General features: G+C 35.9%; 2 protein-coding genes across 3 annotated transcripts in view; both read right to left on the reverse strand.

The window, feature by feature from the left end:
• The window catches only part of LOC134754435 (neurocalcin homolog), a 95,012-nt gene that overhangs the window by 19,047 nt on the left and 62,947 nt on the right, over positions 1-13,018 (reverse strand). The gene's annotated exons all lie outside the window — the stretch shown is intronic.
• Positions 1-13,018, reverse strand: part of LOC134754432 (neuronal calcium sensor 2) — an 84,228-nt gene that overhangs the window by 8,299 nt on the left and 62,911 nt on the right. Inside the window, exons 2-4 of one of the 2 annotated variants that reach the window (XM_063690757.1) lie at positions 4,092-4,210; positions 3,492-3,635; positions 3,148-3,276 (exon numbers count right to left, since the gene is read on the reverse strand). In XM_063690757.1, the coding sequence (XP_063546827.1) occupies positions 3,148-3,276; positions 3,492-3,635; positions 4,092-4,210 (392 nt within the window). Of the gene's footprint in view, positions 1-3,147; positions 3,277-3,491; positions 3,636-4,091; positions 4,212-13,018 lie in introns of both variants that reach the window. The other variant, XM_063690758.1, reaches the window with a different exon arrangement.

The following is a 13,018-nucleotide window of genomic DNA, read 5'->3' on the forward strand; positions in this document are numbered from 1 at the left end:
GGTTTATGTCTTTCCTTTCATTTTATTAGGGTTCCGTAGTCAACTAGGAACCCTCATAATTTCGCCATGTCCGTCTGTCTGTCCGCCCGCTTGCTCTCGTCTGGCTTTGCTACGTGGTCGTTAGTGCTAGAAAAAGCTGCAATTTGGCATGGATAAATAAATCATGCATGGCGAGAGAACAAAATAGAAAGTAAATACAAAAAATAATTTTTTTTTAGGGTACCGCCCATACAAAATGTCTTTTTTGCTTTAACCCTTAAATGCATGTTTTTTTTTCTTTTTGTCTGAAATTAATATATCTGTTACATTTACAAAATTGTTTAGTGATTCTGGAAAAAAAAACAACGATTTTCACTGCTAAATCAGAGCACCCCACATCAACGTGGTCTTGTCTGTCCTACCCCTAGAGAGCAATTGCGAAAACGGAGGCGCGGAGGGACGACATCCCTCGCCCGCTGTGACGGAACGCGGGAACCGTAGTGACCGTGCTTCGTCACGCGAGGGCGGAAGGGCTGCAGATCCAACAGTTTTTTTTTTAAATTCACCCATATACCATATACCATACCATATATGCCATAACACTCAAAGTGAGAGTGGGTGAATCAATGTCAATGCAACGAGAGATACACATCGGAGTTCCACAGGGGTCAGTTTTAGGCCCTGTTCTGTACATAATATACACTTTTGACTTGCCTCACTGCTAAAACTGCAACATCAGTACCTTTGCAGATGACACCAAATTATTTGCCAACCCATTGCTTGACTATGACTTGCTACAAGACGACCTGAACAAAGTATGGAACTTGTCTAAATAATGGCTCATAAACCTGAATTCTACAAAATGTACTGTTCTACACATAGGTAAAAACAACCCTTATTACACATATAATTTGTACAACACTCCCTTAAAAGCTGTCAAGGTACAAATCGATCTGGGCGTCAAAATCACTGAGGACCTGAAATGGGAAGAACATATAACTGCAATGGTTAAGAAAGCAAAGAGCCTTATCTACCTCATAAGAAAAGCTTTTGGGAATCTGACGCCGGATATGATGCTCAAAATTCACAAAACCTGTTCCTAGGCATTCGTAGTATTAGCGACAGTGCAGCGATGCAAGCTGATATTGATGCTGCTGCCAGGTGGAGTGAGAGAAATCGACTTCCCTTTAACGTTAAAAAGTGCAAGGCGATAACTTTCTCGCGTAAGCGTTCTGATCTCCAAACTGGGTACAGCTTGGCGGGTTCCTCGTTGGAGAAAGTTAGTGAAATCCGAGACCTAGGCTTAATATTAGACCAAAAAATTTGACTTCCATTCGCATATCACTCGTATTAGCAAGCAGGCCAGTAAAACCTTAGGATTTGTAATGAGAATATCCAAGCAGTTTCACGTTGGAGTGGCTAAGGTTCTCTTTAACGCATACATGCGCAGCAAGTTGGAGTATGGTGCGGTTGTCTGGGATCCGTATGAGGCGAAGTATTCCGTAATGCTTAAAAAAATACAACGAAAATTTGCACGCTGGTTGTATAAAAAAGCCTATGAATATTATCCGTACCTCTACCCTTCCATCTTTGTCTCGGGGATGGTTGGGCTAGACACGCTCGAATTAAGGCGGAAGTTGTCGCTGGGTGAATTTCAACAGGTTCAAAATTTACCTAATTTTGGTGGGATTTTTTATTTTTGTAGTTTATGTATAAATTATGTATCGATAACACGTAACTAGTCACAATCGATATTGTGTAGCAATGGCCTTTCATTATACATAGTAGTTTTAGAGATATTATGATTTTAATAAATTGGTTGCCACCAAAACTGCGTCTACACACCAAAATTATATTTACTGGCCACCAATATTAGATATTTCTGCAAATTAAAAGTAAATTTAACTAGTTATCAACTGAAAATGAAATGAAGACAAATGTTTAGTAGTTTTAAATACATTATGATTTTAATCATTTGGTTGCCATTAAAACTGCGTCTACCCACCAAAATTACATTTAATTGCCACCAAAATTGTATATCGATATTAAAATTAGATATGTCAATTTTGGTGGCATTAAATGTAGGTAAATTACCACCAAAACCACCAAAATTGATGCACCAAAATTAGAACCATTGCATAAAAGTATATTTAAAAGTAAACCGTATCATTCACTTCAGTTTCAAGTTTATATTTTAAAAAAGAAACTATAAACATGCTTTAAATACAGCTCACACAAATACAGCTACTTTTTGGTCATTAGTTAGATACACCACCAAAATTGCAATAAAAAGTATTTTAATACACCAAAATTAGATACTTCCGCGTTTGCTGGACATATCTAGCGGCGTACGACACGTGCGTCATCGCTCAGTGTCGGAGCGGGACTGAATTAACAGGTTACTACATCTTTGTTAGCCTTGTTGCGTTTCGTTCGATCACAAAATCATTTTTAATATTTACCACCAAAATTTACTATTTTACCCGGACAACTATTAATGCTTAGTTTAGAGTATCGATTCATGTACTAATCTTTACTTTTATTTTCTTATAATATACGTAGACTAATAACGAGTAAAAGTTTGTGAAGTTTTAGTTAAATCAATGGATGTTATGGTTCTACCATAGAAATTATTCAAGAAAAATGGATTCTGACACTACACCATAATTATATATGTGGCGAAAAATTTTTTTTAAATACATATCAATAACTTTTATAACATTTTGCGATTTGGCTTAAGATAATAATTTGTGGAAGGTTTTCAGAAAAAAATATACCATTATGAAACAATTAGTCCACACTGTCATTATCAGCTCTGCCGCAAAAATTCTACTCATCACTGAGAACTTGGTTTGACTCTGGATACAGGCCTTATCAGTTATTTAAACTGCCTGCCTGCATTACAAATAATAATAATAATATACATATTAGTAGAATAAATTCTAACGTCACTTTGTGTAATATCAAGCAAAGATGTTGTACTAGACTTATATTGATCGGGAGCTCGAAAACAATACAAAAGGTAATCACGGTCCATATCCCGGTCAATATAAGTCTAGTGAAGCTAACCGTGAATCATTCAAAACTGTTAAAGATGTTGTATCCGTAATTAATAATGAAACGACCGAACTATGAAATAGGTAATGTAAAAAGTTAATATTTAAATACCTGAACAATTTTGGTCATCTCCTGGATGTCAATGACTCCGTTGCCATCCACGTCATACATGCGGAAGGCCCATTTAAGCTTTTCTTCAGGCGTGCCACTCGATGTAACGTGAATCGCCTGCAGAAATTCCTACAACAAACACAACGTTCCGATACACGCCAAATCCAAATTATACTCCACCAGCAACAATATATCACAAATTATTAAAGGTACCTAAAATTTTTCAACTCGCTTAAGCAGTATCGCATTACATGTAATCATTCGCATAAAGCTTAACAGAAACATGTGTCAAATAAAATCGATCGCTAACTTCGCAACAATAATTTAATGATACCAAAGTTTACCTTAAAATCTATATAGCCGTTCTTGTCCATGTCGAATGTGCGGAACACATGATCACAGAATTCGACTGCATTTCCAGATGGAAAGAACATCTTGTACATATCGACGAATTTTGCTGGCGTCAGCCTCCCGTTCGGACAGTCTTGCTGCAAACGTAAAATACAAAATTTAACACACATGACGTCGACATGGTACCACCACTTAGATAGGCAAAAGAGAGGTAGACACTCTAGGAGTGATTACGATATACGGAGTACGCATTCTTTCTCAGGGCCAGACCACGCCGCGTATGCGTAATGCAGCATGGGTCCGGATCTCAGCGTAGTAAATACATCACTTCCGTTGTATACTCTTAACAAGGGCGGAGAGTCCGCAACGCCAAAATCACTGTATTCTGCAGAGATGCATGTTGCAAAACGTTAGCGGTGTTATTTGGCCTTTATTGTGCGTACGTGGTACAATATGTACACACTAACCTAACGCTCTGTCCTCCCCCAAGTCCCCGCTATCTTTAGACGCCATGCAGATGTTGACGTTCAAATTTTAGTTGATTTCAGGCGTCAGTCACATACGGTAGCGTTTTTTAGGCATGTATGGATTACCTTAAAACCTTTGTACCACTCCTTGATGGTAGTCTCATCGTAAGATGTGTGCGTTTTGAGGAAGTCCATGTCTTCCTTGGTGAGTTTATCTTTGCTGACGAAACAGCCCATCTTGCTTTCTATAACAATAAATATATAAAAAAAATTGGTTATTTAATCTCACGAAAATAGACCAGGGGGCCGATTTTTGAATTTCGACCCCTCGATTTCCTGCATTTTGCTCTATAATATCTCCACTACTAGGCATTTAAATTATACTAATAGAATTGAAAACGAGTGGTCAATACCACTAGATTTCCAATTTATATCGCTCGTACTTCAAAAATTAGCATTTCACCGTTTTCCACCGATATTCGAGTGACGAAATCGAGCGATCGAAATTCAAAAATCGCCCCCCTGGTAGTAAACTGGACGTTTATAATTTAGCGATAATGATCCATCCTCAAAAATTGTATTTCAAATGAAGACGCGCAGATTTGTTAAATCTAACCTTTATTAGTAGGACATTACGAACCAGAGCACGCGTCTTCGTGAATGAAACGATCTATACCTATAGGAAAACACGGGTCATACAAAAATTATGTGTTTTATTTATATATTTTCTGTAGCCCAAATATATTGGTGATACAAATAGCCACAAAGTAAGTCACAACCAGAAATTAAGGTGTGATACTGTACACCTTAATTTCAGGTGTTTACTTACTATTTAAACTTTCGGGTACGAAGGGATAGGAGGTGATATTCTTTGTTTACCATACCCATATATACGAATGTTCTTATTGATACATATAAAACAAAATTATACTGGTCAACGCACAAACATTTTCGTTCCGACATTCGAACTGCGACATTCGCTGGTCAGGTTAAGTTACAAGTTCTAAAAACATATTTAATGTTCGTCACCATTCCGACTCGTATTTTAATGAGAGACATGAAGGCTGGCGTCCACTAGACTCACCGAGGTGATGAATGAATATTTGTGCTGCAAAAAAGAGCTGTACGTTCCATCTATTAACTGGGCGCTCGAGTATCCCTAAGAGAGACATTCAAGAAAGTTAACATTCTTACGGTTGCATCTCCATACATACTTGACAATATTATGTATGTTCGGAAAAACATTCACGAATTCAAGCTTAACAGTGATATCCATAACTATAACACTAGAAACAAACATAAACTTGCTGTGCCCGCACACCGCCTCCGTAAGGTTAGTACGTCTTTCGTCGGGAACTGTACACGTTTTTATAACAAGTGCCCGCTGATATAGGGAAGTTGCCACATAACAAATTTAAGTCACACGTTATTAAGCGCTGTTTGTCAAGTAAGGCGTACTATACTGTAAAAGATTTTATAGACGATAAAGATCCCTTTAAGACAGTAGCTTGATCTTGATAGTATGATAAAATTTAAGCAATATTTGTTTTGTTTTAGTCTTTTTTTTTCTGTGAATTAACCATACTAGTGTCCAGTAGAACTGACTCAAGAGACCATCCTGTTCTCGCTTGATTGTATTGTTTTAATTAATTTTAGTTTTGGACACTTAGAGACCTTATACACCCCTAAGATTTTATTTTATTTTAATTTATTTTATATGTACCTATATTTTTAATGATTCTGACAGGTAGAGAGAGACCTTTACAACTCTATGTCAATTTAAATTTGTAATTTAGTTATTTATAGGTAGGCATACTTGTAGTCTTTAATGTAACATACGAGCACAAATGTTGTATCTCACTGAATTAATTTACGTTATATATATTAATACAGCCCGGCAGCTTTAACATGTCATGCTCTCTTAAAAGTCTTTGCTTACGGTGACGTCGTTGATCGGATCGCCACTTTCCCGAATGAAGGTTGAGGGAGACGATGGCTGAGATACGCGTCATACTCGTGAACGGGTGCTGTTTGTGGAGACCAGCCTGTTTAAGTTTACACGGGCTTCATGTTACGTCCTATGTAACTTTACTTTTGAGTGGCATTAACGTGAGACACTTCATTCGGTTCTTGTCTGTCTGATTTAATTTCCGGTCTTATAATTACTTATATAACAATTCAAGTCTTGGAGACCCTTTACACCTCTAAGGATAATTTGATGATCGTTTTTTTTTTTAATTTATTATACATATTTTATCTCTGACACCTAGAGACTTACATCTCTAAACAATTTAAGTAATTGTCTGTTGTTTGTATATTTTTTATTAGTTTTCTTTTTTTTTGTGTAATTCGACATTTAGACTGGATGCATCTCTGACAAAGTATCTAATATTTTATTGATTCCATATTTGTAATTGTTTTTTGTAAATTTTGGTTTTGTATTGCTTGTAAAAATTGACATGTAAAAGTGCCCCTGTGGCCTATTTGCTGAATAAATGTTTGATGTTTGACTATAAGTAACCCTGTATTGGTCCCGCCTGCGATACTTACCATCAACATTTATAAATTTATAATTATTTAGTTAGTATTTAGAATAAGTTTTTATTTATTTAACTATCTATTACATACACATTTCATAGTGCATTTTTTATATTGTTTAAACGGTATTCCGTAGCTTGGTTTTAGCATTTGATTAAACAATATTTCTTGTAGGGTTTGTTTTCCTCTTTTTAGTGTGCAGTCGGGTTTTTTGTTTTTTTTATAATAATTAATTTTTTATTATTATTTTAATGAAAATAGAAGTGTATTTTTCAGCTGAAAATACGCCAACGTATTTGAGACACCTAAATAGTCGCGGTACCATCATTATAATAATAAGTAGGTACTGATCATAGTCTAAGATACGTTATATATGGTCGACCTTCACCGATACGTCTGACGGATGAAACTTATATTTTATGAAAGAAAATATGTTCCTGAACATAAATAAATAGGGTTGCCTAAATAAATATGGTCAAGGCTATTTTTAATAAATTTTTAAAAATATTTTTTTTTCCTTCAAATTTCACCGATTTGTCTGACGAATGAAATAAGTTCCGATGGAAAGTATACGTATCGGTGGCTGTTTAATGGACCTATGACTTCATTTGATATGGCCACTTCAACTTTTAATAAGTTTGGAACTCGACAAATAATGGAATTTGTATGCAACATTGCAGTCCCGAAATCGAGACTGCAATGTTTTTAACTTTTTATTTTTTTGACTGACCATAAACTACGCACTTTGCGACCTTTATTTTTAACCGGCAACGTCGACTTTGCCGTCCATTTTTGAGAAAAATATATTTTTGTTCAGAGACCTATCATGTGTGGTATTAAATGAAAGCTTAGGGCATTCTGAGCCGGTTCTAAAAATATATCACATCATTACATTTCAGTCACGTGTTTTTAATTAAAAATAAATAAATTTTCAAAACATACCAAGAATGGGCTCCTTCAGATACGATACCGTTGAATTATTTTAAGTAAAATATACCACAAATAGTACCTAATATTCTCATATTTAATCCCAAGAAATGAGTGTTTGTAATCTTCGTAACTTGTACTCAGATGCCAGACAACCCACTAGGCGGGTTTGATGCGATAGTTAGCTATAGATAACAACAGGCTACGTCAAAGAATTCACCTAGCGTGCTTCGTGCACATGTAATAAAGTCGAAAATCTTTCGTCAAAAAAATAAAACTTGGCACAGCCCTGGCATCCTCCTAATCGGCACCCTGCTGTGTTCACCATTATGTTGCCTCGCCAACCCGCCTAGCGGGCGCCTATAGATGTCTAGTTATTGGAGTACTTTTTATTTTTTTTATCTAGCAGCGAATGTGTTAAATTCTTCCACATTGCATATCATAGATGTAGAACAAAAATTCGCCGATTTCATGATGATTCCACTCGATAAGGCGGACGATCACGTCCTTAACCGCGACCATAATTATTAAGTTTATAAGTTTTAGATAATATGTAAAAGGGAAAACCAAGACAGCAAGATAAAATGCAGCTTTATTTTAAGTGTTTTCACCGTCTAATGAAGCAGTGGGTGATGTATTTGATGGGACGCAGGGCGTGGAAATGTCACGGTCGCTTCGTCGATAAAGATAAAACGTGTATACCGAGAGTAATACCCACAACTTACGAAATGTTTTCCTTTCTTTTTCAGAAGATACCAAATTCGTCAGCATTCTTGTAAATATCCACAACTTATTTAGGTATGTAATTAAAAATGCCGAATAACTCAAATGGTGACATGGGAAATAGTTATTTGTGCAAAAAGAGAGGAAAGTTGATTTTTCTTGCGAGTTTTGATTTTTAGTGCCGAGAAAGCGAAAGATTCTATAATTAATTAAGCTAAGTTAGAATCTTGAGCGTAGCGAGGGACTCAAAAACACGAGATGTAAAGTAACTTTGCTCTCGTGTGACACATATAATTTTTCACCTCAGTATTAAGAACATATTAAAGGTTAAACTGTATTTCGATTTGTAATAGACCCCGAAGTATGAAGTGGCAGTTCATGGCCTTCACTAAATTAAAAAGCTACTTTGTTTCACTCCCTGGAGTGAGGAAAGTGCGACTTTCTTTACTCCAGGGAGTGACGAAAGTAGGCTTGTTCGAGCTGCTAAGGTGAAAAGATATATTCCCTTATAGTCATATTTTTATTAAAGTACTTTGTTTGGTTTGTATGATAACACGCCTGCTGTTAAAATATATAAATAATATATATAAATTTAATTTGAATGGATAGGAAAACTGATTGGATTTCAGTACATAACGCATGTCAATAAAACCAACTGAAGTTCACGTACGAATTTCTGAGTTCCAATTGATTGGCACCCAAATTAACAATAATGATTTCATTCAATATATAACACATTATCAGTAAAGACTGTACACGATGAAACCCGGCCACGCAAGATGTGGTAAATATTTTAAATGAATGTACATTTTCAAACAGCACTTTTTGCCTTAATAACTTGTGGTTATCAAAGTACATAATAAAATTAAAAACATAATATAAAGTTAGGTTGTCTGTGACTTTGATCATTATATGTGTCGTTTTCAAGCAAAAGGTACCACATTGTCGCTAGCCATAAGGACGCTCTGACAGGTTTTTCGTATAAAGATACAAGCAATTTTCGTTCTTATGGTAAGCGATAATGTCCTACCTTTTGATTGAAAACGACACATATATTCCACAGTAATTATATTTTTTGTCCACGGTCTTCTGAAAGTCTTTACCAAATTTTCCAGTTAAAAATATTGTGTTATTTTTAATTATAGAAAACCAAACTATACCTTACTATATTCTCTTTTCACAATACCTAATATTTTCTTATTGTGTTCAGATTGAGATAGTTCTGAACTTTGGTGAATTTGACTTTTTGATAAAAAATGCCTCCCATATACAAACAACTTTCAGTGCTTAGAGTACAAAGTTTTCCTGACTACCTCAATTAGACAAGAGTTTCGAAAAGCCTATGTTTTAGGTAAGATGACATTCTAATGAGCATAAAACAGCTTATGAAAATATATAAATACAATTGTGGTATTGTAGTACGAAGCGAGTGAAGATTATCAAAAAACGCTGGACAAAAAATTTAAGGTATGATGGAATATATTCGGCGAACAGTCACAGAAGCCCATACATTGTAATATGAATTCATATTATATGATTGCATTTTTATTATAATTACAGATTATTAAAATAGAAGAACTGCTTGCATATGTGCATTCGGTAAAAAGATATACCAGATCATGCATGGCCGGGTTTCATCGTGTACAGTCTTTATTTAGGCATTTATGGTCTTGAAAAGTCGAAAAAAATAAAAATTTTGAACAAGGCCAGAAGGCTAATGTCTGATGGCGAACGTACAAACGTAATTAAAGTGTAAGAGATTTTAGACGTAACCTCTAAATGCCTCTCATTATGGACTATCAATCGCTTGATAGCATTGGCAAAATTCCTAATATATTTCGACACCTGGATATTTTTTCAACATTCTTATTTTGCTCAAGTGCAATAATAACAGGAACTAAAAATAGCTATGTGACTGTGGCCTTATATACACTGCTTTATCTACACATACCTATATTATAAGCTCTTTATGGTTCTCCCACATTGGCTGTTATATAACCATACAAAATTTTTGCCAGGCATACTGGGTTTCAACTTTCTGGAGGTAAGACGTAATTTTGCACGTCTCACTACTGCCAGGCGTGTCTCACTCCGCGATTTCGTCGCGTCGCTACAAGTACCTGCGGCCGCCTTAATTTTTAGGTTTTGCCTGCACGCACTTGCGCCGCCTTGCGCGTAGTAGTCGCGTTTTGTTAGGGAGTGAATCTTCTGTACCTAGTACTATTATATATTCTGTGCTACTGCTTGCAGTATCCTGCGCGGGGAGTCGGACTGTATCGAGCTGGCGGGTCAACTAGTACGTCTTTACGTTCCCGCACGGACCAGAATCGATTTCAGACCTCGTGACCATTGTCTCCTGGCAGTCCCGGCTTCGCGTACCGTATAACGTAGGAATGCCTCTCTGGTTCGTTCTTTGCTCCTTTTGAATGCGCTCCTTGCATCGGCCTCTCAGTGTGATTTGTTTGCAGGCAGACAGGTGGCTGTGCGTGATGAATGTTTGAGCTTTTGTGAGAAGATGGATGCACGTCCTTCTACAGTTTAAAATGTGCTGATTATTTATTTGTGATGAATTGTTTTCTTTTCTTTTAATTTTCTGTGTAAGTTAGCAGTGGTTTGATATTTTTACTGTTACGCTGTTTAACTTGTTTGAAATAAATAAAATAACATTGTGTGACAGGGGCAACATAATAAAACACTACGAATACTATCATGTTCTCCCTGTTACACAATTTTGTATTACATTTTATAACAGCCAATGTGGGAGCACCATTATGATATGTTCTGGAACCGCATGTTACCACCGCCATTGCGGCATCGTTGCTCTGTCGCGGGTATCAGGCAGCGTCTTCGAAATATAGCTCGCTCATTATACACTGATTGATCTTATTTTACACGAAAGTGATGCTTAACTTATTTCATTGTCGCCGTGTTCAACGATTCGATAGTTGTGCCAAGGTGTGCCAGAATAATAAAAAGTAATTCTAAAATTATTTTAAACCAATCTTTGGGATTATATCCTCCGTAACTTTACCAACCCTGAGTAACGAAAGTTCAATAAGTTGGGACAGTGTATCAATATTAAAATTACATATTATTCAAGATAAAAGTTAATAAAAGTGAATATATAACTTAAATAAGAACTTATATGGACTGAGGACTGAGTAATAATATACATTAAACTTTTAAGAAAGTAATACAAATCGTAACAAACTTCCGAGATTAAAATACTCTCGAAATTGGGACATAATCATAATGTACCTGTACAGTAATGTAAACAGCTGTTTTTAGGGTTCCGTACCCAAAGGGTAAAAACCCCATTACTAAGACTCCACTGTCCGTCTGTCTGTTTGTCCGTCTGTCTGTCACCAGGCTGTAATCTCATGAACCGTGATAGCTAGAGTCTAGCTATGACGGTTCATGAGATAATCTCTATCATCTGTGAAAATTTCAACTGTCTAGCTGCTAGACAGTTGAAATTTTCACAGATGTATTTCTGTTGCCGCTATAAGAACAAATACTAAAAATATTATAAAATAAATATTTAAGTGGGGCTCCCATACAACAAACGTGATTTTTTTGCCGTTTTTTGCGTAATGGTACGGAACCCTTCGTCCGCGAGTCCGACACGCACTTGGTCGGATTTTTCTTATACTCGTACGAGTGTTTGTAGCTTTTTCGTATGATAAACAAATACATTTTTTTTATCAAGCAGATATGTCTGCGCGCGATAACACATTTTATTAGACTCGCACTTGCAAAAGCGCTTCTAGTAAGCTTCCGTAGCTTAGTTGGTTAAAAGCAATCGGACCGGTGTTCGAAAAGATCGCAACTTCTAGTCTTGTCGGAAGCGGGTTTTTTTTAATTTTTCTTTTAATATAAAGATAATACAATAAACATACCTAATTTAAATAACTAAACTTCCGTGAGACACAGACATTAAATATATTTAAACGGCCCACTCACGTATCGATCAGTCGAAAATCCCTCTTCGACTTAAAATACGTGAGTGACTCGTTAAAATATAATCTAATATAACATAGGGAAAATACACATATCTAGTCTCCCTCTAATAACCAATTCAAAATTATTTTAGGTCAGCAGTGATGATTTTTCTACAAGGGCCAATTATTAGTAGCTTAACTTTTAATGAAAATATCATGTCTACTTATATGCAAAATTGGTATATTAACGAGTAAATCGGGGGCCGGATCCGATGACTATGCACTAAGTGTAAATTTGATGAAACTTGCTTTCACAATATATCGGAAATTCAATAAGTTTGAACCGCGCTACCTAGTTATACGCCGGCCTTCCTAAACTGCTGCGTCATACAACACATCTATCTTGTTCTCTATTTTTTTTTGCCACAGTATTAACCCATTAAGGTGAACTTGATTTTGCTTTGTTCTAGGTAGTCGTATATACAGCTTTCACTTTGAAAGCACTTTCATATAAGTACCTAATAAAATCACTTGAAAAATAGTCTAAATGGATGATTAAATTAATCCTTACATATATTTTGGTTTTTGCACTTGAGACTAGTGAATAACCCGTGCTGAAGAGACCTCGTTAAATTCAATAACGGTACTTACCTACCCAAATACCAAACGGCGTTTCAACAGTACACACATTACGTATACCTATATATGATAGGTACCTAAAGGCCATGCCAGGATAAGCTAAGTGAGTCTGCCCCCAGCGAGTTTTGGCTTGTAATTTTTTTTATTGATTTGTCTTTCTATTAGTATCGAGTATGCCAAATTTCAGCTCCCCAAACTTTGTAGTTAAATAAAAAAAAAACGAAATATGATCTTTCTTCAATATTTTTTGACGGGATAACGTCTTATAAATCAATGAACACCGGT

This window comes from Cydia strobilella, chromosome Z, assembly GCF_947568885.1.
Source record: "Cydia strobilella chromosome Z, ilCydStro3.1, whole genome shotgun sequence".
NCBI lineage: Eukaryota > Metazoa > Arthropoda > Insecta > Lepidoptera > Tortricidae > Cydia > Cydia strobilella.